The 26880-nt window shown below is 43.3% G+C and overlaps 1 protein-coding gene across 2 annotated transcripts in view; it reads right to left on the reverse strand.

Moving 5' to 3' along the window:
- Nucleotides 1-5498: 5498 nt before the first annotated feature.
- The window catches only part of GLRA1 (glycine receptor alpha 1), a gene marked incomplete at both ends in the record, with an annotated part of 83347 nt that continues 61965 nt past the window's right edge, over nucleotides 5499-26880 (reverse strand). Inside the window, 5 exons of one of the 2 annotated variants that reach the window (XM_081962346.1) lie at nucleotides 5499-5789; nucleotides 17676-17822; nucleotides 21896-22110; nucleotides 22920-23057; nucleotides 24367-24449. In XM_081962346.1, the coding sequence (XP_081818472.1) occupies nucleotides 5499-5789; nucleotides 17676-17822; nucleotides 21896-22110; nucleotides 22920-23057; nucleotides 24367-24449 (874 nt within the window). Of the gene's footprint in view, nucleotides 5814-17675; nucleotides 17823-21895; nucleotides 22111-22919; nucleotides 23058-24366; nucleotides 24450-26880 lie in introns of both variants that reach the window. The other variant, XM_081962345.1, reaches the window with a different exon arrangement.

A 26880-nucleotide genomic window follows, 5' to 3' on the forward strand; every position in this document is an offset into this window, starting at 1 on the left:
CTATAAGTTAGACTATAGTTTTCGTTGTAGTGGAGTAATGAGAGGAGATAATAATTTTTACATAAATGTACATAAATTTCATACATGTTGAGTAGCTCTTTGTAAACTGGTCATAAAAACAGTTAATAAAAAGAACAGATACTGAAAGTAGCATCATCCCAGCTCCTCAAGCCAGCAAAACAACAATATTTTACCTGCTTCCTAAATTCTACAAATGCGGGGCTTTCTGGACATTCGAACCACCACAGAAAAAGTCTACCTTTGAGGCCTTCTTCCTTAAATGTGTCCCAGATCAGCATTTATGACTGAGCACAGAGGCAGGCTGACTCTGCTGGCAAAGATAATCTCGCAGGTGGCCAAGCAGGCTTTATGGGTCAAACGAACTGTCAGCCAGTAGAGTGATGAACATTCGTTCCCAAACTCTACTCAGTTCAGATAATAATTTGTTCCTAATAATTAAAACAATACTTGGGCCTGGGGCTTTTTATTAAAACCATGTGCCATTTGAGGCACCTAATTCATCTTGGAGCTATGGCTTTGGTTAGTACTCAAAAACACTCCACAGTTCTATAACAGTGTAAACATAACACTTCATAAATCACTTCTGTAATACTATCAAGAAAACAGTGAGATCACGTTCACGAAGTCACCAGGAGTTACTTGAAAGAAACTTGGTTCCCTTCAGATATCTGGATATTGTAGCAGAGCCTTCCCTACTGGCCTTCTCCAGATCTTTAGGGGGCTTTAGGTCCTCTGTTATAATTATAGAAAAATTTCAATTTTGGCTTCCTTGAAAAGGGCAATGGTTCAAGGTAGATTACATCATAGATCTCGTCTGAAGCTATCATTCAGGTATGGCACAGTGGTGGGTTACGACCGGTAGACCCTGGTATGGGGGTACTGGTGTCTGCTGGGAGCACCAGGTACCGTTCTGGTACAGTGCTCCGGAGGGCCCACCCACCCGCGCTCCTTACCGGTATTTGAGGTTTTGGGGGCTTCCACACACAGAGCATACGGCACCTGCGCAATGCTCCACCAAGCAGCTGGAGCATCACGGAGGCATCGCAGAGCGGGGCAGTTGGTAAGTAAGCTTGTGCATGCTGTGTGTGTGTGTGTGTGTGTGCATGCATGCTGTGCACATTCATGTGGTGGACGCCCAGTCCCGTTGTTCCGTATCAGTTGTAATGGGATCCGGAGCCCACCACTGGTATGGCACCTCCCTCCCTCCAGATATACTGTAGAAATCACTGTGAGGAATAAAAACCTACTATGGCTAGTCTGAATTTAGAGCATGCAAGCCATTATTTAAGGCAGTGGTTCTCAACCTGTGGGTCGGGACTCCTTTGGGGGTCAAACGACTCTTTCACAGGGGTCGCCTAAGACCATCGGAAAACACATATTTTCGATGGTCTTAGGAATCGAGACAACAATTTTATGGTTGGGGGTCACCACAACATGAGGAACTGTATTAAAGGGTCACGGCATTGGGAAGGTTGAGAACCACTGGTTTAAGGGATCTTGGTTTGGAACATCCACTCCAAAGTGAAGCCCAAGCGGAAGGAAGGAAGAAAGGAAGGAAGGAAGGAAACAGGTGGGGTAATGTTGGAGTAGAAGGGAGAGGAGGAACAGAGTGTCTGTGCTCCTGTGCCATGCAGGGCAGGTAGGATAATTCCTCCCTTTGCTCCATAGCATTAAACAAGTACAAGATACTGAGTCTGCTTCAGTTTAACTCAGTGGCAGCTGTGGGACTGAGACAAGGCACAAATTATAGACTTTGGACTGGAACTAACATGCTTTCAATTCCAAAGAGGTCACTGTGTGTGTGTCCACTTGTATGCAGGCTTTCTTAGAAAGCTTTGCAAATGAAAAGAAAAGAAACCTCCCAGTTGATGGATTAATATGAAAGACAAAAGTCTGCTAATGCTAGAGCATTACTTTATAGAACAGATGTTAAACTCGATCGGGTCATGTGACGTATCTCGACGGTTTTTTGCCTTTGTGGAGCTGGAGTGGGCATGGCCTGTGTGTGATGCCTCCAGCCTGCGGGGGCAGTTTGACATCCTTACTTTATAGTCTATCTCCATCAACTCTTAAAAGGACATATAGTAGATCACAGACATTTTAAAGCTATCATTCCGAAACCATGCCTTTGCCCAAACATTTCAGCCATCTAAGCCTCAACTGTTAATGATCTAAATTGATTTTATCAGTTTTGGGGGGGTTTGGGGCTTAGAAAGCGCCAGTGAGTATTTCTTGGCATATTTTGTGCCTTGCGTGGAAAAAAAAGAAAGAAAAACCTTTTAAGAAAGTACAAAGTGCTTGATAGTGCATAACTTCAACCAACCAACCAGTCTTATAGAGGAGAAGAGACTTTCAGGATAAATCTGTAATTCTCAGACAACACATTTTATTTCCTAAATTTAGGAAAGTGAGGTTTAAAGACTACACCCAAGTTAGCTAGAACGGAAGACCGCAGGCAATATATTTGTATGCATATGGATAGATGGATTTATTAGCTATACTGACCATTAATAAGCGGAATTAGTGAATCTTTCCAACCAATATAATTTTACAGGAAATTTACTGGGATTAAAAATTGATACATCAAAACAGAAAGGGTGTGTGTGATGGTTTGGAAAAGATTATTTTCTTTTTGACTAGAATAAAAAACACATTTCTAGGATGAAGCCTGAAATATAAGGGAGAATTGGTTGGCTCTGTTTAATACAATAGTAGAGTTGGAAGGGACCTTGGAGGTCTTCTAGTCCAACCCCCTGCCTAGGCAGGAAACTCTAATCCTATAGAACAGCATTCTATTTTGTTCAACAATTTTTATATTCTGACTATCATGTATGGGCTACAAGGCTATTTGGGCAACTATATTGCACTGTGCTTGAGGGTTGGTAAAGAAATCCTAAGTGTAAACAGCTTGGACTGGAAGGCATTGATTTAGCTATTGGAGCCTTAAAGGTTATTGTTCCAAAGATAAAGCTTCAAGTGACATTTGTTGAAAGTAAGTAACATTTCTTTTTACAACAGCCTTTTTTTTGTTAGAACTGTCAATTCCTAGTCAATTTGGCTAATGCCCAGGAATTTTAGAAAGCAACAGACATTATATCAGCAGGTTAGGGAAGACTAATTAAATGGAGCTTTTCGGAACATTGATAAGTATGCCTCCATACGTTGGCTAGAAGTTTAGCTATACAATATATGCAGATAATTTTTAAATTAGAATAATTTATTTTGAGTTCTTGGTGCCCTCGGAGCTAATAATTTCTTTCAAAACCCATAGATTGGCTGGCCAAGATTATGCAGTTATTTGCTGTATTAAGAATGCCCCAGTTCTGGAAATGCTTGGCACTGTAAATCATTAAATCAAATATTTTGTGAAAATCTTTACCCAATATTTCTCTAATACCTCCACAATTATGACACCTATGACACACACTAGATTTAACCGAGGTTTTCGCTAGCAAAAACACAAAATAAGAGTAAAATTTTTAATGCACGTTTGAACTGAACTATATATAATTTATATCTAGTCATATAAATCAGTGCTTAAAGGTGCCATACTGTTTATAGTTTATAGTCCAAGCAAATTAATATAAGTTCAAAGGTGCATGTAGGTCTAGAGACAGCTAGACGTATCTGTATGTATGTATCTATGATGCCCTCACTTGATTGGCTATGGAAAAACAGTGGCATTGCCTACAGAAGTTATATGTTGTTCAGCTGCCTTAACCTGGGAGACAGTAATGTGTTGATCTGGTCATGATACTCTAGCATTTGAATATGGGCTGATTGTCTTTCTATTTTCTGACTCTCAATCTCCCTTTTTAACAACAACTTTCTAAAGTGCAAATATTGGGAAATTATTTATACATATCCATATGCTACTTATACACACAGAGAGACGCAGACAGACAGACAGACAGACAGACAGACACACACACACACTTCCTGTTTCTGCTCATCCACCCCCACCTGGGACATGAAGCATACTGCTACTATTAAGGGCTTCAACACCAGTTTCAACTATTCCCGTGGAGCTTGTCAGTTCCCCAGTTCATCAAACTTTGATGACTGTTTTCACCACCTCTGCAATTTGTATTAAGCGGATCAGTAGGGAGCCGTAAACATCCACAACTGCCAAATTGCAGGGGAGTTCAGAAAAATCTCATTTGTGTCTCCCTAGCCATGAAAGCTCATTGCAGCACCGAAGAGAATTACAAAAATATAGTTGGGCTCGCAATCCCACTTGAATATTACTTATGCTATGAAATGTCAGAAAATAATGGTTATCTTTTCTATTACTATATATATTGTTCTGTCCCATTACCCCTCCCCACATTTTCTAATTAAAATTAATTTTCTGGTTTTTTATTTATTTACCTGCACTCACATAATTTGTTCCTCTTGCCTGACTGCAGAAATACTTTCTTTATGTGGGTTTATGTTTAAAGCCATAATTCTCATAGTCACTACTTGTTTTGTATTATTGTCACATGAGGAAATAGGGCAAGATTCTTCCACAATTCCACCTGTTTTTGAAGCTTTGTACCGTGATAGTGATCTTGGGAAAATCCAACAGAAGTCAATAGGAATGAGTTGTGATTGGGCATTTATGTTGGAAAGGCACCTCTCTGCCTTTAGTAATTCAACACCCAACTTTTTACACTTTGTTTTCTTCTCATTTTTTCTGTCTTTTTCCAAAAGAGACTATAAATGATAATTTTATACGGTTTCGTGGAGTGATTTTCACATTCTTCCTTGCATCATTTTCCAAAGAAAGGGGTTTTCTTTAGTTGTAATTGTAAAGTGACTGCTTTTAATAGGCAGCACTCTTCAGACCCTTCCAGTGGAGTTTGAACTTTTAAAATCCCTCAAGACAACTCATTCCATCTTCCAACTCTACGTGAGCAGCATGGGATCAGTTCACCATTGTCTGCTTTCTCTCTTTCTACGCTATTTTTCCTTTTTCCTCTGGGTGCTTGCTTGGAATTGGTATGGCCTTATAGAGCAAGAGTTTGGTTGAAGCGTAATTTGCAATCCTCTCCACACATGGAATCATGAATCATTCCATTGGCTTTAGAATCTAAGCTGTTAATAGGCTAAAAAAAGGTTTTCTTTTTTTCTTCTGTTTTTGCATTATAGTTAAGCATGAATATATATTTAATATATTACACTGCTTGGACTGCTGCCATAGCAATCCTAAATCTTGTTGCACTGTAAAATAGCTTGCCTTTCTTATACTCTCCCCACCTCAAGGTTTTTTTTTGAAAGCTTTCATCCCATTGCCCACCCACCCCCTAGTATCCCTCAGTTCGTATAATATTTTTAAAAGTCACCCACTTTTTTTTTAAAATAGATATTGCCACATTCTTAAATTCATGCATCACTGCATTGCTATTGCACATGGTGTGTATTGAGTAACCATTTATCTTGCCTTCATCACACTCATCTATCCTGTTGGAACTGTGCATACGAACCCCTCCCGCTCATGGCTTGTGTACATCTTCCCTTCGGACAATCTTGTAGATGATCCAGTAGAAAATGTTGAAGATGAGGAAAGCCATGGGGAAGGCAATCCGCGAGATCTTGTCTATTTTCTTGGCTCGCTGGAGGAAAAGCTTGCGCATCTCGTCGGGAGATTTGGAAGGGGGCGGCGCTGGGTTGGTGGTATTGTTGTTGTTGGCTCCTTTGACTGAGATGCCGTCCTTGGCTTGCAGGCAGGCGGGTCCCATCCCGTAGGCAGAAAAATTGAACCTGCCTTCTCCAGTGTCGTCCTCCTGAAATATATTAAACATAGGGCTCTACTTAAAAATAAGATATAGGCAGTGCACCCTGGCTATAAGGCTCGCTGTCAGGAACTGGGGACATGCACCAATGCTTTGGTTGTGAAGGACAACCCTTCCTCGGAGAGATCAGCCTTATAGATGGGTGCAGTTGAAATGCACAGAGGCAAAGCAGGGGATCCATTTGGCACACAAATCCTTCTATTTCCTTAACTGGATATCCCCTGTTTTGCTTCTGCCCCTCCTCCCCATCCAGACCTTCTTTACATTTGGCTCGCCCAGAAGGAGGGGGCTCCATGGAACTCTTCTAGTCAAAGTCATCCCATCAATACTGCTACAGAGTTGCATGGACTTTTCGCAGGAAGGCTCATTGTTTAAAAGATATCCATATGAGGAATTAGTTTAACAGTGAAACAGTAGTCCCTCCCTTCACAGGATTTTCCTGGATTTTTTCCCCCCACATCGCTTTCTACAAACCTAAAATGGGGCGAGGGAATTTTGGAGAAGCTAGCAAACGGGCTTAACTTTTTGAAACTAGTGTCTTATCATGCATGAGAGCAAGGTTGGGATTTGAACTTTTCCTTGTTTTTTGGGTGGTGGTGGTGGTGTCCATAGGTGGGCATTCCTTTATTTTTTCCGAAATGGTATTCAAACTATTCTGCCTGGAAAGTCCAGGAAAATGGAAAGAGATAGAGGAAGAAGATGACTAGCATCAAGGTGGATGGACCCAATGACAGAGGCAATTGGTATACTATTAGAAGAGCTGAAGGGCCAGGCTGGGGAGAGAAAATCTATTTTTGTCATCAAGAGTTGACACTGACTTGACAGCACCTAATCAACCAAGAATACTTCAGTTGTTCCATCACCTTTTAAAATTCATATTTGCCACCTCAAAACAACAAGAAACTGTGCCACTGGTTTTGAGTAATGTTCCCAGTTGGCTATGGACATTCTCAATCTTTGAAAATATTTTGCATCTCATCTAAGAAGCTTCAGTTCCAGTCTGAAGATGAGAAGTGAAATATTTTCAAAGTTTTCAATTCTGAACAGAAGGTTCTTGGATGAGAAGGAAAATGTTTTCAAAGAAAAAAACCCCAAACAAAGTCCAGTTGTCTTTTGGAAAAGCACTTTTGAGGCAATTGACATTCAGATGCATATTTAGAGGGAATCTGGGGACCACAAGTGGTGCTCTCCAGGCTTCCGAGCCTTAAGTTCACTGAATTGTATTCAGAGGAGTTCCGTAAGGACATATGTGTGAAGGAAGGTGGAGATACCTCACTAAATACTGATTCAAGGGGAAAAAAAACCCTAATAATAATTCCTAGGCTGTCAGCAGAGATGAGTTCCTACCGGTTGGGCCTGGTTCGGCAGCGACCCAGGCTGGCCATGCCCTCAAAGCAATTTCCATTGAACTGTGCATGCACATGCAGCGCACATTCAGCGCATCCACGAGTGAACTGGCAGTAATGCCAGCTGAAATCCACCCCTGGCTGTCAGGTATAGGAGAATAAACATGTAAATACAACTAGACAGAAACTGGGAGTGAGTAAAAGAGATTGTACTTAGACCAAACAATAAGGACAATTCTGGACCATTCAAGGTTTTAATGAAGTACAGATCATGAGAACATAAGAAGAGATACTCGTTAGGCAGTAATTTAGTTGTTTTCTTCCTTTTCGTATTGATTTTCTTGAGTATTACAATTATTTGTGGATTTCTGCAATTTTTGCAGATTGCAAAAGAGACTCAAGAATAAAGACTTATTTTTGTTTCACAGGTAGAGTTGCTGGGAAGAAACTATTTGCTAAATCAAAAGAAAAAAAAATGTCCAGTGGGTTTGAGTTGGGCACTGGAAGGATGCTCAATAAAGAATACTGAACAACTCCAGCAATTCCTGCCTTAGATATAAGTTTCTATTTTGTGTGTGTGTGTGTGTGTGTGTGTGTGTGTGTGTGTGTGTGTGTTCAAATAGCAATACCTACATGTTGGAATATATACATATCAATATTCCTGGATGAAATACAATTTTTTCCAAATTGTAACTCTAGAGTATTTCAGAATAAAAAGCATTCTTATTTTTTATTTCTCATGGACATTAATTACTTCTTCATGTGGACTTTACTTCTGAGTAGTACAGCCAGATTTTTTATATATGGCTCTTTTCAAGCTTTTCTTTGTAGAATATCTTTTAAGAATGTCCTCATTTTTCATATTGCATACAATGGATGGGTTGTACAATCACACGTTTAAAGCAAGGATGTATGAATGTTGTTGAGAGAGCACATTGGTAGCTTGCACAAATAATGCCGTATGAAGCTTTGAATAATCTAGCGTTAGCTGCAAGGCATGGGACTTACCTGAAGAAAACTTGTCAGTTGTCTCAGAAGCAGATAGCATTATGAGTCCCTAATAATATCTTGTGGGCTTCTTCTGGTGCTAGCACTCTGAAGAACCAACCAACCTCTTTTTTAAAAAAAATTACCCATTCTCTCCTGTAGGAAGTTAAAACCCACCCCTCTATTAGAAAATGAATTTTTTTGGGAACTATTAAAAGGGCAGAATGTTTCCTCTAAAAGGGAGGCAGAAACTCAGCTCTCCCTCCCCTTTGTCAATGAGTCATTATGGCCTGGGTCAGTCTGTTCTACATAGCAAAGATGGGATTAACCTTCTACCCACCCATGGCACCTGGGAGGATTGCCTCAGCCAGCTGGACAAACAGTCTTAGGTCTCAGCACAGCCTACAGAGTTGCCCTGCACTACAGCCTGAGAGTCTCACCACCAATCAGAATGCATTTCTTACACAGGAACAGGAAGCTCTGGGGTGGGGCTCAACAGATGGCATAAAACCAGGGTAGTCTCAGAATCTCGGCCTTTCTTCTTCTTCACCCAACATCTTGAAGCATGTGATCACTTTTTCCCCAGGACCTCAAACCATGTGGTCCACCATTAAAACCATCTTTCCAAGCAGCCTCTATGTTTCCAGTGTCTTTTTCCCCACTTGGAACTGAACCCAAAAGGGCATCTCTTCCAACACTCCCTTTACACAGCTTCACATCAACGCAATGCAAGGAACCATGGCTGATATTTTCATTCATTTGTTTCAACTGGAAAATGTCTGAAAGATGGGATTCAAAGTGCTATCTGAAACACGTTCAAGTACTGGGACATGAACTGGTTTGGAAAGCTCCCCAAATTTCAAAAAGCAATTTGTTATTCAATAAGAAATGTTAAGATTCTGCAGCTGTCCCCCATTGGGTGATACAAAACATTTTCCAAAATGTTCTCTTGGACATCTAATATTTTTTTTCTGCTTCTCAAGGTCATGTTTCCGTTATATTGGAAGAAAATGTTATCAGTGTTATCAGTATCATTTTCTACCATGGTTTTGTATTCTCCCTAACCCTGTTGGTTAATCATAATGGAACTGAACTTCCAAATACTAAGGAAAAGAAATAACAATTTTTAATATTTAAAGTATTATTCCATGTTTCTAGGAATGCTTTTATTGTTCAACTATTTCTCTTCTTAGGGAACTGGTGGAAAATGAGAATTGATACTGAGAAACTGAGTAAAAGAAAAATTATAGCAGGAGCCCTGTCCTCTTGAACTAATATTCTACACAATTCTAGGAAACTTCTAAGTACTTTAATAACTCTGAGGTATTTCCTTTGAACTATTTCCATGCCAGGATAATATGTGTCCTCAATCAAGTCTAGAGTAAAAGGAAGTCAGGAGTTCATCCAACTATTATTTCTTCAATTTTGTTATCAATCTAGGAAAATAATATTGCAATTTATTAAACTGCCCTATTTAGATTACAGTGACACAGAAGAATGTGGGTTATCAAATTATGAAGTGACTTTTGCCATTTTAATTTATGAGGGAGATGAGGAGGTGAAAATTATCTCCTACTGAAAAAAAATGAACTGGGGAGTTAAGAAAAAGGAGGGGAGGGGACTTGGCACTTCCTGCCCTTCACACCATTTAAAATAAAACAAAATCCTCTGCTTTTGCCAGCAGGGGGCAGTAACACAAAAGAAGTAATGTACATTCCCTGTTGGATGGAAATCTGCATTTTACCTGCACCAGAGCCAGAGCTCCTAAACTTGTCACTGGCTTGACAAGGATGAACTCAAGGAAGCTCAGGAGTGAGCTTCTGGATTGAGACTATGGGACAGTCTCAGTGGGGAATTTATCACTACAACCCACTGTAACAAGTAATTACCCCTCACCTTTCTAAGCTCCACTTGTGATGTTCTGCAAAGGAAATAAAACCATCAGGTGGTCCATTCGGTGACTTCTTGCCTGTTTTTCCACTGCCAGCATTTATGCTGATTCAAGACAGAGCACTTTTTCTGTGGAGCAGCAGTGACTTGGCCCTGACAGCCTCAGCTAATAAGCTTTTGTTAATAGCCTGCGAGAGAGCCCATATGTTTCTCCAGGATTAGCCTGCCCAGAAAGTTCCTAAAAATAAAAAGGGAGAAGACCTCAATATATCGTTAAATATTAGAGGTCTTTAATGGAACCATAATTGTCCATTGTAAGAATCCCCCTTGGAAGTTCCTGAACTCGTTCTGCCAGTCATTCTTTTTGCTGGTTATAAAAACTTGTTTGGGGTGGTTAATAAAGATGTTATCCTAATATGAATTTGGAAGTTGGATATTGAATTATACAGGATGGAGCGGATTGCAGATCATCAACACAGCTTTCTAATCACGTGAATCACATCACTCCCTGATCTGGTCATTGTTATGGAGGAGGAGGAGGAGCTTCCGGCGATGGCGGTCGCCTCCTGAGCTCCTGAGAACGCTATGGAGCTCCCGACGGAGGAAGGGACTGTGGCCGGCCCTCATTCCATCTGAGGGCCGAGAATTTGACAGTTCGACCACCCGGGCGTTTTCTGGACTCGTTTTGGTCCGCCAGGGTGGTCGGGGAGGTCAGAGGAGAAGACGAAAGGACGGCAGTAAGCGGAAGGCGGGGCAGGAAGCTGGAAAGCAATGGCGGCGGCGTGCGGTGCGTGGCGTGAGGTCTGCGCTGGCAGGGAGAGAGAGACCGATGAGGAGAACGAGGCTGAGAACGAGGCTGATCATATCTGTGCAGTCGGAAGAGTCAGATGGGGACGGCGGCGGCGGCGGGACGAGTGGGAGGAGTGACGCCGCTGCCAGGGACTCCTCTGTGGCTTTCGTCTCCTGGCTGCTCCTATGCCCTCGGGCCTGCCGGTGCCAACAGAGGACGCCGAGTGTTTACCAAGAACTTCGGAGCGCCGAGTGGGGGCCGGGGTGAAATGTGCCCACTGGGCTTTCTGGATGGGAGCCAGGAGAGAATGTGAAGGTACAGGACAACGGTCGGGGGTGGTCTGGAACATCGGAGGCCACCGGAAGCCCTGATTCAGGGCCATGGATAGGCCGGAGCGGTTACCTGGGCCAAGAACGACTGGGCCAAGAATGCCCCCCCACCCATTGAGGAACTCACACTCACCTGGGACCACCCTGGACTTCCACCCACCTTTTTGTCATCTCTGTCATCCTTTCACCATTTGGAGACATTCGATCACTCTCTGCCCCCCCCCTCATCCAAGTACAAACTGGACATTGAAGCCTCCTACGTCCTACTGAGACCCTGACCCACTGTCTATTAATTTTTCCACCAGCAGCACCTTGACCCCATCGGTTTTTTTTTTCTTAACAATTTACTCGAGGTCAGACCTGCTCCGCCTGCGGGAGGCCCCTCTCTAGCAGGCATGGCCCTTGGCTCTCTCAAGGGCCTGCCTTGATGACGGGTTTGTGAACCCCGAGAGGTGGAAGAAACGGAAACTAAGGGGATTTTTAATTAAATGTTTTGTATCGTTGTTAGGGGGTTCCAGGGTGGGGGGGTGGGTTAATCAGGCTGGGAGGGGAGCCAGTGCCAGACGAACAGGTGAGTCCAGGAGGGAAGTGAGTGGGGTGGGGGAGGGAGGGAACAAGCTATTCCAACAGAGGGTTGTTTTATTACAACGGTCGTGGGGAGGGGGGATGCGAGGACAAGAGAAGATCACAAGGTCGGTTGGGAGACCGTGGCTGCTGGTTACGCCCGGTCGTTTGTACCAACCCCCGCAGTCTAGGTGGCCAGGAACTACAGAGCCAGGGCCTGCGGCTGATGCTTTGCAATGCGAGGTCTGTGACCAACAAGGCCCCCCTCATCAGTGAGTTGATCTCTGAGGGGGAGCTGGACCTTGCAGGGATAACGGAGACCTGGTTGGGCCACGAGGGTGGTTTACCCCTCGTGGAAATGTGCCCACCGGGTTTCCGTGCATTCCATCAGCCTTGGGCCCTGGGTAAGGGTGGTGGGGTGGCGGTAGTTATACGGGAATGTTTAGAGCCGAGGGAGTTCACTGTTCCTCAGATACCCAGGTGTGAGTCCCTTGGTGTGAAATGGGGCCCAGGGAGGCAGTGGGGTCTGCTGATTGTATACTTGGCTCCTCGCTATACATCAGTGGCCCTGCCCGAGCTCCTCGAGCTGATCTCAAAGACGGCAGTTGAGATCCCCAAACTTTTGGTTATGGGGGATTTCAACCTGCCGTCGACGGGAGCAGCATCTGAGGTGGCTCGGGAGTTCATGGCTTCCATGGCTTCCATGACAGCCATGGACCTGACCCAATTAATTCAGGGCCCCACACACGAAGGTGGCCACACACTGGACCTTGTTTTCGTATCTGAGCAGTGGACGAGTGATCTGGGAATAGGGGATTTAGTTATCACTCCCCTGTCATGGTCAGATCACTCATCTCTCCGGCTGGACTTCCCTGGCACTACCCCCCACCGCGAGGAGGCGGAACCAGACTGTCCAAGTTGGTACCGCCCCAGGCACCTGATGGAACCGGATAGGTTCCAGACGGAGCTTGGGCCACTACCTGTAGCCCTGACCCGCTCTCGGTCGGAGGACCTAGTGTCCGCCTGGAATAGGGCGGCGGCTGGGGCCTTGGACCGGGTTGCGCCTTTGCGGCCTCTCCTACGGCAGCGACCCACCCGGGCTCCTTGGTATACCGAGGAGCTGAGGGTGATGAAGGGCCATAGGAGACGTCTAGAGAGCAGGTGGAGGTCCACACGCTCCGAATCTGATCGAACACAGGTAAGAGCCTATTTACGGACCTACCTTGTGGCATTAAGAGCGGCCAAACGTAGACATTGTGCCGCTCTTATTGCGTCCGCTGATAACCGCCCTGCCGCCCTGTTCCGGGTAACCCGCTCCCTCTTATCGCAGAGGACGCGGGAAGCCCCCTTGCAGGGCAGAGCAGAGGAGTTTGGGGAATATCTGCAGGACAAAGTCGCTCAGATCTGGAGTGGATGGGCCCCCCTCAGTGGACCAGGGGAGCCGTCAATAGTGAGTCTTGTGAGACCATTCTGGGAGGAGTTTAACTCTGTTGCCCCTGAGGATTTGGACAGGTTACGTGGACGGCTGCGACCCACCACATGTTCAATGGACCTGTGTCCCTCCTGGCTGGTACTGGCATCCTGGGAGGTGACACGAGGCTGGCTACTGGGCCTGGTGAACGCCTCGTTGGGCGAGGGGTCCTTACCATCCGCCTTGAAAGAGGCGGTGGTAAGGCCCTTACTCAAGAAGCCTTCACTTGACCCGATGGAGCTAGCTAATTACCGTCCAGTCTCCAACCTTCCCTTTCTAGCGAATGTTGTAGAGAATGTGGTGGCACAGCAATTTCCGCGACACCTTGACGAATCCGAATATCTAGACCCACGCCAGTCCGGCTTCCGACCCGGGCACAGCACGGAGACGGCCTTGGTCGCGTTGGTTGATGATCTCTGGAGGGCCAGAGATAGAGGTTGTTCCTCTATCCTGGTCCTATTAGATCTCTCAGCGGCTTTTGATACCATCGACCATGGTATCCTATTGCGCCGGCTGGAGGGGATGGGAGTCGGAGGCACCGTTTTGCGGTGGTTCGGCTCCTACCTCTCTGACCGGACGCAATGTGTGTTGGCAGGAGGGCAGAGGTCGACCCTGAGGCCACTCACTTGTGGGGTGCCACAGGGGTCGGTCCTCTCGCCCCTTCTGCTCAACGCATATGTGAAGCCACTGGGGGAGATCATCCGTGGTTTTGGGGTTGAGTATCATCTGTACGCTGATGATACCCAGCTGTACATTTCAACCCCAAACCACCCCAACAAGGCTGTCAAAGTGATGTCCCGGTGTTTGGAAGCCGTCGGGGTCTGGATGGGGGACAACAGACTCAAACTCAACCCCTCCAAGACTGAGTGGCTGTGGTTACCGGCACCTCGATTCAGCCAGTTGATTCCATCACTGGCCATAGGGGGCGAACAATTGCCTCCTGTGGAACGGGCGCGCAATTTGGGCGTCCTCCTAGATGCCCGGCTGTCAATGGATGACCATGTGGCAGCCGTGGCAAGGGGGGCGTTCCACCAGGTTCGCCTGGTGCGCCAATTGCGCCCCCTACTGGACTGGGATGCCCTACGTACGGTCACTCACGTGCTGGTGACGTCTCGCCTGGACTACTGCAATGCTCTCTACATGGGGCTTCCCTTGGGACGCGCCCGAAGACTACAGCTAGTCCAGAACGCAGCCGCGCGGGCTGTCATGGGGAGTACTAGGTACTCCCACGTAACACCTCTCCTGCGCGAGCTGCACTGGCTGCCTGTGGTTTTTCGGGTGCATTTCAAGGTTTTGATTACCATCTTCAAAGCGCTCCATGGCACAGGACCTAGCTACCTGCAGGATCGCATCCTGCCACACACATCCCTGCGACCAATCCGCTCTCACAGGGAGGGGCTTCTCCTGGTGCCGTCCACCAGGCAATGCCAACGGGCGACGCCTAGGAGTAGGGCCTTCTCTGTGATGGGCCCAACCCTCTGGAATGACCTCCCCCCCGACATTAGAACTACCACCGACTTCCGCTCCTTCCGACAAAAACTGAAGACTCACCTGTTCCGGTTAGCTGGCCTGGCACATTCATAACTTTTACCCCCCGGCAGATATATTTTAACTGGTATTTTAGGGGAATTATTTTTAAATTTAACTTATGGGGTACTTTTAAGGGGTTTTTAAAAACTATATTTTAGATACTTTACTTAGATGTACAGTTTTTCTTTTAACCTCCTCCATAACTATTTAACTATCTAATTATTTAATTATTTATGTTCTGTATTTTCTATGTACTGACTGTACACCGCCCCGAGTCCCTTCTGGGAGAGGGGGCGGTCTATAAGTGCAAATAAAGTAAAGTAAAGTAAATAAAGTTATATATAGATGGGCGTTCCATGAACATAACTTGGCCAGAAGAAGACTTTATTGCAGTCCTTTATAAAATCTTAGTTATACAATAGTAGAGTTGGAAGGGACCTTGTAGGTCTTCTAGTTGAACCCCCTGCCTAGGCAGGAAACCCTATACCGTTTCAGACAAATGGCTATCCAACATCTTCTTAAAGACTTCCAGTGTTGGGGCATTCACAACTTCTGGAGGCAAGCTGTTCCACTGATTAACTGTTCTAACTGTCAGGAAATTTCTCCTTACTTCTAAGTTGCTTCTCTCCTTGATTAGTTTCCACCCATTGCTTCTTGTTCTACCCTCAAGTGCCTTGGAGAATAGTTTGGCTCCTTCTTCTTTGTGGCAACCCCTGACATATTGGAACACTGCTATCATGTCTCCCTTAGTCCTTCTTTCTATTAAACTGGACATACAGAGTTTCTGCAACCGTTCTTCATATGTTTTAGTCTCCAGTCCCCTAATCATCTTTGTTGCTCTTCTCTGCACTCTTTCTAGAGTCTCCACATCTTTTCTACATCGTGGTGACCAAAACTGAATGCAGTATTCCAAGTGTGAACTCAGGTAGATAGGATTTTTATTTATTTAGATTTAGCCCTCTCTGTGGGCACGTGTGCCATCACCAGCTGCTCTTCTGGGTTCCATTGCAGGCATGTGCACCAGCCAGCTGGTCTTTGTGCTGGAACCCAGAAGAGAGAAGCTGTTGGGCGCGCATGTGCGTGATAGAACCTGGAAGAGCAGCTGGCCACCGTGTACACGCACACTGGCCACCTGCTCTCTTCCAGGGTCCGGCCCTCTGGCACACACACACACGCACACACACACACACCCATGCACCAGTTTTGGCATTCAGTGCCAAAAAGGTTAACCACCACTGGTCTAGCACATAACAGCGACATTATAAATCATGAGCTGGATAATGCAGAGATGGTGGTAAATCGATTTAGGATGACAACCTAACGTTTATTTCAGAAATGGTTTCTTCTACTTATTCTGTAACGTATTTTCTATGCACGTTTAGTGAGTGATCACTTTTGAATCGAACAGAATTTACTCCTGTTCCAACATTAAGTTACAGTTTCATTCAAACGATTTCTTTTAATAGAATACTACGATGCTGGAGGTTTTTCTCCCCTGGGGCGGGCCAAAAAGAAATGACTAGTGCCTATATTTTCACAATCCTCCTAGGCATTCTTCAAGACTACAAACGTTTTCTAATTTTGATGCCTTCTAGATTTGTGGTCTTCCATCCTCTGGTTTTTGGTGAGAATTATCAGATTTGGAGCCCACAGATCTGAATGCACATTTGGGATGTGGCGGTATCAACTGATGATGGGTGAGAGAAGAAAAGAAGTGGCTCATAAAAAAAGGGGGAGAGAAAGAGATTAGCTCTTTTGGTCTCCAGCAACTTATAGGAATACTCTTGGGAGGGAAAGGATGGCTGCCATGACATGTCACTCTGTAAATTTTACTGAATAGAAACTTCCTAGGCAGATGTTTTTCCCATCAACTAAAGCTTGATCCTTTAAAAACAGGAGAGAAAGGATTTAAAGAGAATGGGGAAGAAGAAAAATATATCCTTTCCCCATTTCTCCTGTGAAATATTTTCTATCAGCTTTGGTTTACACTAAAAATTCCTGCAACTTCCTATTTTATTTTGCTTGGAATGGCAAAAATAATAAAATAATAATCATAGATTAAGATTTTACTGCAACATCTTGTGGAAGATCCCACTTAGTACAAATGTCACTTAAATACCATTTGCCATCATAAAAACTTCAGCATGACCAGGACCAGAAGTGGCACAGAGAGGAAAAGCTTTCTAAATCCATCTTGCTCAGCTTGAGGTCAGTCATTGGCAAAATCCATTAAATCAGATTAATATAATGGAAAAAAATTAATGTAACAGGACATTTTGAGCTGTGAGATAGTAAGTTTCACCTACCTTTAGGATATATGGAAGTGGCTCATCAGTGATGTGACTTGACAAGTGTCCTTGCCTCTCACCCAAGGAAACAAGCAGCACGAACCATGAATGATGTCATTGTATGTGGAGCAATGCATACACATGAATGAAAGAACTTCCATTTCAGAGATAGATTCTTGAATTGGCAAAATCAGAGTATTGTGATCAATTGGGAGAGCAAGCTGAATGTCACAGGAGAAGCAATCAAACTGGCTTTCTCTTCTGAAACTTGCTTTTTGTCACCCAACTTCCTCTGTGCCCAAGACTGCATTTTCTCAGTCATTAGAGGTGTTTTATCCTTTATATAGAGTGAACAGCTTTAAAAGGTATCTACTGACCTCAGTGAGAAGTTTCATATCTGAAGAGGAGTGATGGATGTCTGTAAATATGTGAGCGTATTGACTGATTCTGTACTCGTGAATTATTTCACTCTGGCTTCCAAATACTTGCTAGCAGCAGCAGCAGCAGCTTGTGAAAAGCAGATCTCTCTTCAAACATTATAATTTTCATCTTCTAGCTGGCATGCTAAAACTGCGCCTGCCAAATGCAGTGGTCCCTTTTGACCAGGTGACCTTGTGTTGCAACCCTTCTCTTTCAGCTGTGCTCAACGAACAATACTCGTCTTGACTTGTATATTGCTTACCTTATGGTGCCTCCTTTTCCTTCTGAACCTGAGTAGTTCTTTGTGCTGCCGGGACACAAAGTTAACAGCAGCATACTCTAGCAGAGCTGAGAACACAAACAGCAGGCACACAGCCATCCAGATGTCAATGGCTTTAACATAGGAGACCTGAGAGAGAAAAGCATATGCAGTTTTCTTAGTAGTGCATCATTCAAATACTCTCTAACAAGATCAACACGTTAGATTCCAAATTCTCCAGCTGGCCTTCCTCAAAATGCACCACTCTTGACAATCATTGCCCTTTGATGTAAACTCTCTGCTGCCCTTTCCATATAATAATCACTAAGCTTCACTATGGGTAGTTGAAATAGTAACCTGTTGCCTGGATTCAAATATATTGCTATGCCATAATAGGATATATTTGCTTTTGGCTTTAGATATACTGAAACTCATAGTTATAAATCAAGACTTATGCCTGGACATAGGCATTATATCTGTCATTTCACCTTCTCTGTTGACACATTTATGGTTGCATGAGCTTTTGCATATACAGTCCAATTCATTACACAGTGATTCACATATGCACAATTGCATCTTAACCACTTTTGTTTTTGTTGCAAATGAAAGGGAAAAAAACCCTCACTCCTTTCCTCCAATATTGCTCTTATATCTATTTTTAGAACCCTAAATCTCATTGGAGGAAAGTTCTGCATCATACCATATAATTACTGTTAGAAATATCGAGAGCCCCCTTTGTATCCTCTAATGGTAGCTCTTGGCTGACCCTGTCTTGCTTTCAAAGCTAAACAGATTGGGGCAGAGGGGAGAGTTTCAGGACGCATTTCCCAGACTGGACTGGAAAATAAAAAATCTTGGAAGAAGCAAATGGCAAACCATTTTGTATTGTTGGTAAGGAAACTACATGGAAATATCCACGAAGCTACTAGGAATTGGGCTTGAGTTACTTTATTTGCAGACTACTTTGGTGAAGAGATTGGGGTTCTAATTAGGTCAATATATATTTTAAATACATTGGGGGGGGCAGGTTAATTTCTAATGTGAAACTAAAATATTCGTTACTACCATAAGGGAGAGAGGTCTTACAAGAGTGCTATTAGAAATGTTTCCTTAACAAGACGGTGGCAGAGTAAAAAGTGAACCAAAATCTGATGATGTTATCTAGTTTGATAATGAAATGTCTGGAAGAAAACCATCAAGATCAGAGAGCACAAAGGATGCCACAAAACAAAAACTTTATCCATTTCCAGAGATTGCTCTGATTCTCCATCTGTTTCTTCAACTAGGAAAGAACTATACATTGCTTTATAAATATTATATAGAACTTGCACCCTGCCTTTCTCCCAAAAATAATTATTAATGAGAACTTGCCAGTGAACTCAGGTGAGGAAGAAGAAACTGGTATTATAATCTGTTTGATGAATATTAATAAACTAGTAACCCTTTCTAAATAATATGATTCATGAATGCAATTGTTTTAAAAGTATAGTAATTGAATTGAATACAACTGAAATGATATTTTAGTATCTATGGCGATTCTCCATCATCTAGGTCAGTGGTCGGCAAGCCGCGGCTCGCGAGCCACATGCGGCTCTTTACACCCTTTAATGCAGCTCTTCTGTGTGCCGGGCGCCCGCTCCCCTCCCTCCTCTTGGGCTTCGGAGGGAAGTTTCTGCAAAAGCCTGGGCGAGTGACAACAAGTTCCCGCCGTTACGAAGTCTCGGAGGCTGTAATTTTCTGAGCTGTGCGCGCGCGCCTGTTTTCCACGGCGTGGAGCAGCGACGAGATTCTGCATGGCCGGCAATGACTCAGGATGCCATCCGGGAAGACGAAGAACGCGAGGGGGGACCGTTGACGGCCTCCGCAATCATCGCTCGCCTCGCAGAGCCTCGCTGCTGCTCCACGCCGTGGAAAACAGGCGCGCGGGCACAGCTCAGAAAATTACAGCCTCCGAGACTTCGTAACGGCGGGAACTTGTTGTCACTCGTCCGGGCTTTTGCAGAAGCTTCCCTCCAAAGTGTTCCGAGGGAGGAAGGGCCAGTTGGGAAAGGGGCTTTGCTCCTGCTCTGGGCTGTAAGCTTTCCTCCGAAGTCTTGGGATGTTCTGAGGAGCCCCCCAAGGAAAAATGCCGCTGCCAGGTAGTTAAAAGTACCTCTCTGATTCTGTCAGACTCTGTCAGTCCCTCTCTGATTCCCTCTCTCACTCCCTCTCTCTGGTCCTCTCTCTCTCTCTCTCTGTCTGTCTCACTCACTCACACACACACACACACACACTGTGGTCACCTTGTTGAGTGTTCCAATCACATTTGAAACACTCAACAACTGGCCTGCATTTATGGTATTTTGCAGCATTCCTATGACTGCAGAATGCTGCAAAATACCATAAATGCAGGCCAGTTGTTGAGTGTTTCAAATGTGATTGGAACACTCAACAAGGTGACCACAGTGTGTGTGTGTGTGTGAGTGAGGCAGACAGACAGAGAGAGGAACAGAGAGAGGGAGTGAGGGAGGGAATCAGAGAGAGACTGACAGACAGACAGACAGACACAGAGAGAGAGAGAGAGAGAGAGAGACAGAGAGGGGGAGGGAGGGAGAGAAAGATAGACAGACAGAGAGAGACACACACACAGAGTGAGTGATTAAGTGAATGAGTGAGAGACAGACACACCCACATACACAGAGTGACAGAGAGAGAGGAAGGGAGGGGAGAGAGACAGAGGGAGAGACAGAGACAGACAGACACACACACACAGAGTGAGTGAGAGACAGACAGACAGACACACACACAGAGTGACAGAGATGGGGGAAGGAGGAGAGAGAGACAGAGATACAGAGAGAGAGAGAGACAGATAGACACCCAGAGAAAATGACAGAGGGAGACAGAGAGGGAGGGAGGGAGAGAGAGACAAAGAGCCAGAGAGAGAGAGAGAGAGAGAAAGAAAAAGAAAAAAAGAAAGAAAGTGGGAGAGAGAGATGAAATTAAAAACAACAACATACAAACCTGACTTACTCAAACTATCCAAGGAAATGCAAGGCCAATGTTCACATTAGTGGTTGTGACTTTGTCAGTCATTGTCAGAATGTAATTTTCTCTACTTGTAAGGCAAATTTTACGGAATTTAACGTTATCGATAAATAATATCGTTCTAAAGTTTTTGTTTTATTAGTTGTGTTATTTGTATCCTCCCGACCTATGTGGATACTTGCATGCAGAATATTCTCAATAAAAACTTATTGAAACTAAAAACAGTGTACCATCCTATGTATTTTCGGTTTTAAAAATGTGGCTCTCAAAATAAATTTCAATCGTGGTTTTGGTGAGATTTGGCTCAGTTGAAAAAAAAGGTTGCCCACCACTGATCTAGGTCATAGTTGTCCCAAAGATGTTTTTTCAAAAGGCAAATGGACTTTCTTGGTTATTTTCCTTGAAAATGTTTCTCTTCTCATCCAAGAAGCTTCTCCAGTTCTCAACTGAAGCAGCTTGTTGGATGAGAAGGGAAATATCTCCAAGAAAAAACAAGGAAGTCCAGTTGCCTTTTGATATTCTAGTATTTGAAACAAAATATTCCAATGTTCATGAAACATAGTGATTGTTCACTAAAATCACATAGTTTTTTTCCCAAAATTCTAATCTTCTGTATCTGTTTAAACATTTTGTTCAGTTTCCCTTCCTGCTCTTACTCTCAAATAAATTGTATTTAATAACCTCAAGGGAGCATATTTTTAACTTTAAGCATTTTATGAGTACAAATGAAAACAAGCAACAAATTGTGCTACATCTTTCTAACATTTTTTTTTCTGCAGTTCTGCTGCATATATAAATTACAGGTTTAGAGTTATGAAAGATGCTAGGATATTTCTGCTATTTTCCTACTGACAATTTTGCAAACAAGGCTAAATCCTAATTATTAAGGGCACTGAAATAATTCTAGATCAATTTATAGTAAATTAAATACACATTTCAAACCTTAAAAAGGAGAGATATGCTCATATGCTAGATCTGGGTAGAAGGTTTGGAACATGGTAGTAAATGCCTTTAAAGTATTATCTAATATGTGAATTTCAACCTTGATGAATATTTTCTACTTTAATTGGGAATGGTTCTCAGTCGGGAATCTTTGCTATCATCTCTTCCAAATCCTTCGAATTGCTGCTGTCAATTTCCTGAACTTCATTCCAGCACAGAGGGGTCAACATTGGCTCTTTATAAGGATAATTTGTTACCTTGGGCAAAGATGCTCGAGAACCAGAACTTTGTGTGGTCATTGTAAGCACTGTAGTGATACCCAGACCAACTCGGGCAGGTGCAGCATCCATGTTGATCCAGAAAGAGATCCAGGAAAGAATTACAATCAGCAGGCTGGGAATATACATTTGGATCAAGTAGTAACCCATCTGCCTTTCCAGATGAAAACGGGCTTCTATGCAGGTGAATTTGCCTAGGAATTACAGGAACCTTCATTAAAAAATGAATCTTAACAAAGAGACACCATGGACACATTTCTTTCTTAGCATTAGATAATTCTCTTTGCGATGATCGTGTCATTCCTAAGCCTGGACATACATTAATGGACTGCGCCACACCAGAGATTTCTGTGGGATTAATCATAACGTACTTTATCTTATGGGAAAGGTTGTTCTTTAGTAGTAGACAAGCTTTAGTCTTTATTCTAAGTTCTTAATAATACTGCAGGGCTAACTCATTGCTCACTTCAGGAGTTTGATTTGGAGTGGCTCAAGGTTGACTCAGCCTTTCGTCCTTCCAATGTCAGTAAAATGAGGACCCAGATATTGTTGGGGGCAATATGCTGATGCTGTAAAACACTTAGAGAGGGCTGTAAAGCACTGTGAAGCGGTCTAAGTGCTATTACTATTATTAATAAAAGAATATTTTTGCAGACTACACACACACACACACACACACACACACGCACGCACGCACACACACACAAATACAGTAATGGAGCTGAATAGCCCAAGGGTGAAAAAACTCTAGGTATACTATAGACCTGACATATTTAAGAAATGAAACAGATAAATCTAAATTCCTTAGAATTTACATGAAAAAGGTAGTCTGTTCAGAAGAAAAAACTACCTCTGTGTAATGTATCAGCCAGCTGTAGCAGTGCTTGCATTAGAGGCATTGCTAACTCAATGGTAGATGGCTGGTTGAAAAGACTGAGTGAGAATCTTGCTGTCTTGATAATTTCCATGGAGAAATGCTTAATGTGGATCTGTCGTCACTAACCTGTGTTGTAATGTTTTGTGCAGTAGCGCAAGTCCTTTTCTTCCTTCAGGATGAATTGTGGCAGGGTTAATCCGTCAGCAACCTGCACAGCCCCTTTCTCTTGCCACTCAAATATCAGATCATTCATTGTATAACCAACTGTGGAAGCCAAAGCAGGAAAGGAAATCAGCATGGATTAGAATGGATGGTCACTGCAGATCAGTGAGTGACAAGATTAACAGTAGAAGTACAGGTTAGTTTTTACTAAAACCACAAGCTACTAGAACTGTATATATAGGGCTGGTGAAGCCACACTAAAATGGAGAAAATCAGCAACTCCAGTTTGTTCTATCCTCTCCTTACCTAATGTACAAGAGTATATAATATTTATTAGGCCAAAGGATATATTTGGCTTTTTAACGACATGCCAAAAGCCACAGTGCAAAAAATTGTGGATGAGGCCAGAGGAAAACTGAGTTTGCTGCATTTAATAATTTCTTCCTTCTGTCATATTACAACTTGATAACAACCTTCTAAAGTTGTGCTTTAGCTTTTGGAGTCACATCAATGCAGTACTGCAGGCTACCTTTGTTCACTGCTGGCTACCTGCAATTTGGCAGTTCAAAATCTCACCAGGTTCAGGGTTGACTCAGCCTTCCATCCTTCCAAGGTGGGTAAAAGGAGGACCCAAATTATTGGGAGAAATATACTGATTCCGTAAACTCCTGAGAGAGGGCTGTAAAAGAATTTCCCTATGGATGTCCAGACGTGTGGATGTCCAGACACATGCCTCCGGCCGATCCGCTCACACAGAGAGGGACTCCTCCAGGTGCCGTCCACTAGGCTGTGCCAGTGGGCGACGCCCAGGGGAAGGGCCTTCTCTGTGATGGGCCCGACCCTCTGGAATGACCTTCCTCCTGATATTAGAACAACCACGGACCTCCGCTCCTTCCGCCAGAAGCTGAAAACCCACCTGTTTAATTTAGCCGGCCTGGTCTAATTCCAGCTCTCCCACCTCAGTCTGTATTTTAAATTTCACGGGTTGGTCTTAAGGCTAAGTTTTTAATTTTTATAAACCTGTACAGGGGTCTAAAGTTTAATCCGATTTTAATTATATTTATTATTGTTTGTATGGTTTTAATGTGGTAGGTGTACACCGCCCCGAGTCCCTCCGGGGAGAGGGGGCAGTCTAGAAATCAAATCAAATAAATAAATAAATAAAATAAATAAAACACTGTAACACTATATAAGTCTAAAATGCTATTGTTAAGTGCTGTCTGCCCTCATCTCCTAGTGTTCCACAGAAATCAGAAGTGGCTCGGATGCTTTTTCTCCTTTCTTCCACTCTCTCTACAGTAACTGAGGGATTTGGTTAGGAGCTGAAAATATGATGTGCCATGTATATGAGTATCCATACTTGCTCCTGTGTAGAGTGGCAACTTTTTAGAGGAGAAACATCAAGACTCACAGCTCTCTAGTTGCATAATACACGTCTGGACATCCATAGGGAAATTCTTTAGATCCATGGGGCAAGCCAGAGTCAAGGTTATTCTGTGAAGAGAAGAGAAAGAAACTTAGTTCTAGCCATTTCTAGCTGAGGAATAACAAACCAGTGTCAATGTTATGCTAAAATATGTAGGCCAATCTTAGGCCTGGGAGAAAAGGAAATATGCCGATCTAGATACATTAGTCCGATTATGAAAATATAGCTTGTTTCCATTTCATCTTCGCTCTCATTTCTTATGATTCCTTTATTTTTATTTGCTCTTCCATAAATAAATACCACATTTTTAGGAGTATAAGATGCACCTTTCCCCACCAAAAAAGAGGGAGAAAATCTGGGTGCATCTTATACACTGAATACAGCATTTTTTGACTCCTGAAACCCCACCCCCGCACATCCTGTTTTTTTTTTTTTGAAAAAATGGACACGCAGAGCGTTTGGGAAGTGTGCAAAGTGCTCCTGGGGGCTGGATAGGGCAAAAACAAGTGAAAAACCATTTTTTGCTCGTTTCTACCCCTCCCAGCACCCAGGAGCACTCTACAAGCCTCCCAAAGCCTATGCATGGCCCGGTTTTCACAGAAAATGGGGAGTGCAGAGGATTTGGGAAGCCTGCAGAGTGCAAAAACTTTTTTTTAAATTTAAATATTCAAAATCTTGGTGCGTCTTATACCCCAGTGTATCTTATAGTCTGAAAAATATGGTACTAGCAGACCAGAATGGCCAGAATTGAAGTTAGAATATAATAGTGATAGAGGGCTCTCATTCACTAGATAATTAGAAAAGAGTCCCCTCTACTAACCATAGTTACTACGGTATGGCTGAAAAGGGGTTTTATACCACAAGAACACTGCCCAATTCCTCGGTGCAGCTTAATGTGTGAAAGGTTTGAAGTACTTCTGCAAACTGTTAACCCAATAGTCCCCAAATCTTCTTCTTTCAAAAGGTGGTAGATAAATGGCTGGATTAAGAGAAAAACAAATTAGAGAGATCTATCAACACATTCTTTGCTATAACCTTTCAGTGCGCCAACCAATATGAGTGTTGCTTCACTGTATACTTTTCAGATAGCATTAATACGAGAACACTTATTGATGTGTTCACTCTCACCTTTCTGAGTGAAACAATACATAGAAGGTCACCTTGGTAGCAGTTACTTTAATAGCTACCTCTTGTTAGCTGGAAAACATTTCAAATGGCTGTATAAATTAAAGCTTTACATTCCCAAAGCGCTGGCTATGTGCTTTGGTGGGTGATATGCTGTCTGGTGTCTGATGTTTGAACTGAAGCTGTCTCCTTTTTTTCTTTCTGTATTACAATGTTATTTGTTTTGTTCCTTAGGCCCAGGAGGACATTTGTGACATGAGCCAGGAGTTCCAGTGGGAATGACCCCTTTGTACTCTGGGATTGTACTGCCAGGCTTCAGCAAGCTGGAATATGCAAACAGAATCCAAGTTCATAAAAAAAAGAGGTGCCAGTACGTTCTATACTGCTAATAACAAGAAAAGTACATGTTCCTAATTGCATTCTTTCAGCAAAGGACAAAATAAGGTTTGGAGGTGGCGAGAATGGATTATTTCTAAATTAAAATGAGTCCACTTACTGCAGTTCACATATCATAAATTTGAAATCCAATGACCCAGAAATTACAGTGTTGAGAAATGATGGAGGAAAAAAGCCAGATCTATCTGATTCCATTATGTGATTTGTCATTTCTTACTTTAAAAAAAAATCCCCTGAAAACAAAGGAGAGTGAGCTTGAACATCTTTTAGACTGTAATAGGCCAGTGCAGGGAAGATCCATTTATACATTCTCCAACTGTGCCAGACTGTCAGAGAATTTCTATTGTATAGAATAGAAATGGTCTTTCATCTGCCTTGCATGGCTGATTATTTTAGTAGTGCAATTTACTGAAGTGTCTGTTATAAAGCAACAGGATATACTTGGAATTTTGTAATCCTAAGGACCTAATTAACCTGCACTCGATGAGTGTGACTATGGCTAAAAATCTCTACATGTGTAAAGATTCCTCTTGCACATACGTGCTAATCATTCCCAACTCTAGGGGGTGGTGCTCATCTCTCTTTCAAAGCTGAAGAGCCAGCGCTGTCCGAAGAAGTCTCTGTGATCATGTGGCCGGCATGATTAAATGCCAAAGGTGCGCGGAATGCTGTTACCTTCCCACCAAAGGTGGTTCCTATTTTTCTACTTGAATTTTTTATATGCTTTCAAACTGTAAGCAAGGTTGGCTAAGGTGACCAACCGTCCTCCTTTAGGGAGGACAGTCCTTCTTTTGTAAGTTCTGTCCTCCCTCAAAAAGTGTCCTCCTACATCTCCTCCTTTTCGATATTTGAAGACTAATCTGTTGTGCGTTATGTGACGTATTTGTATTTGACATGACAATTCGTCAAGGCTTGGTATAGTGCAGTATAAGATGCGATAATGAGACGCATGCGCTCCGCACGGGAGACCTTGAGAGA

The sequence above is a fragment of the Natrix helvetica genome, assembly GCF_964273705.1.
Source record: "Natrix helvetica genome assembly, chromosome: 1".
NCBI classification, from domain to species: Eukaryota; Metazoa; Chordata; class Lepidosauria; order Squamata; family Natricidae; genus Natrix; species Natrix helvetica.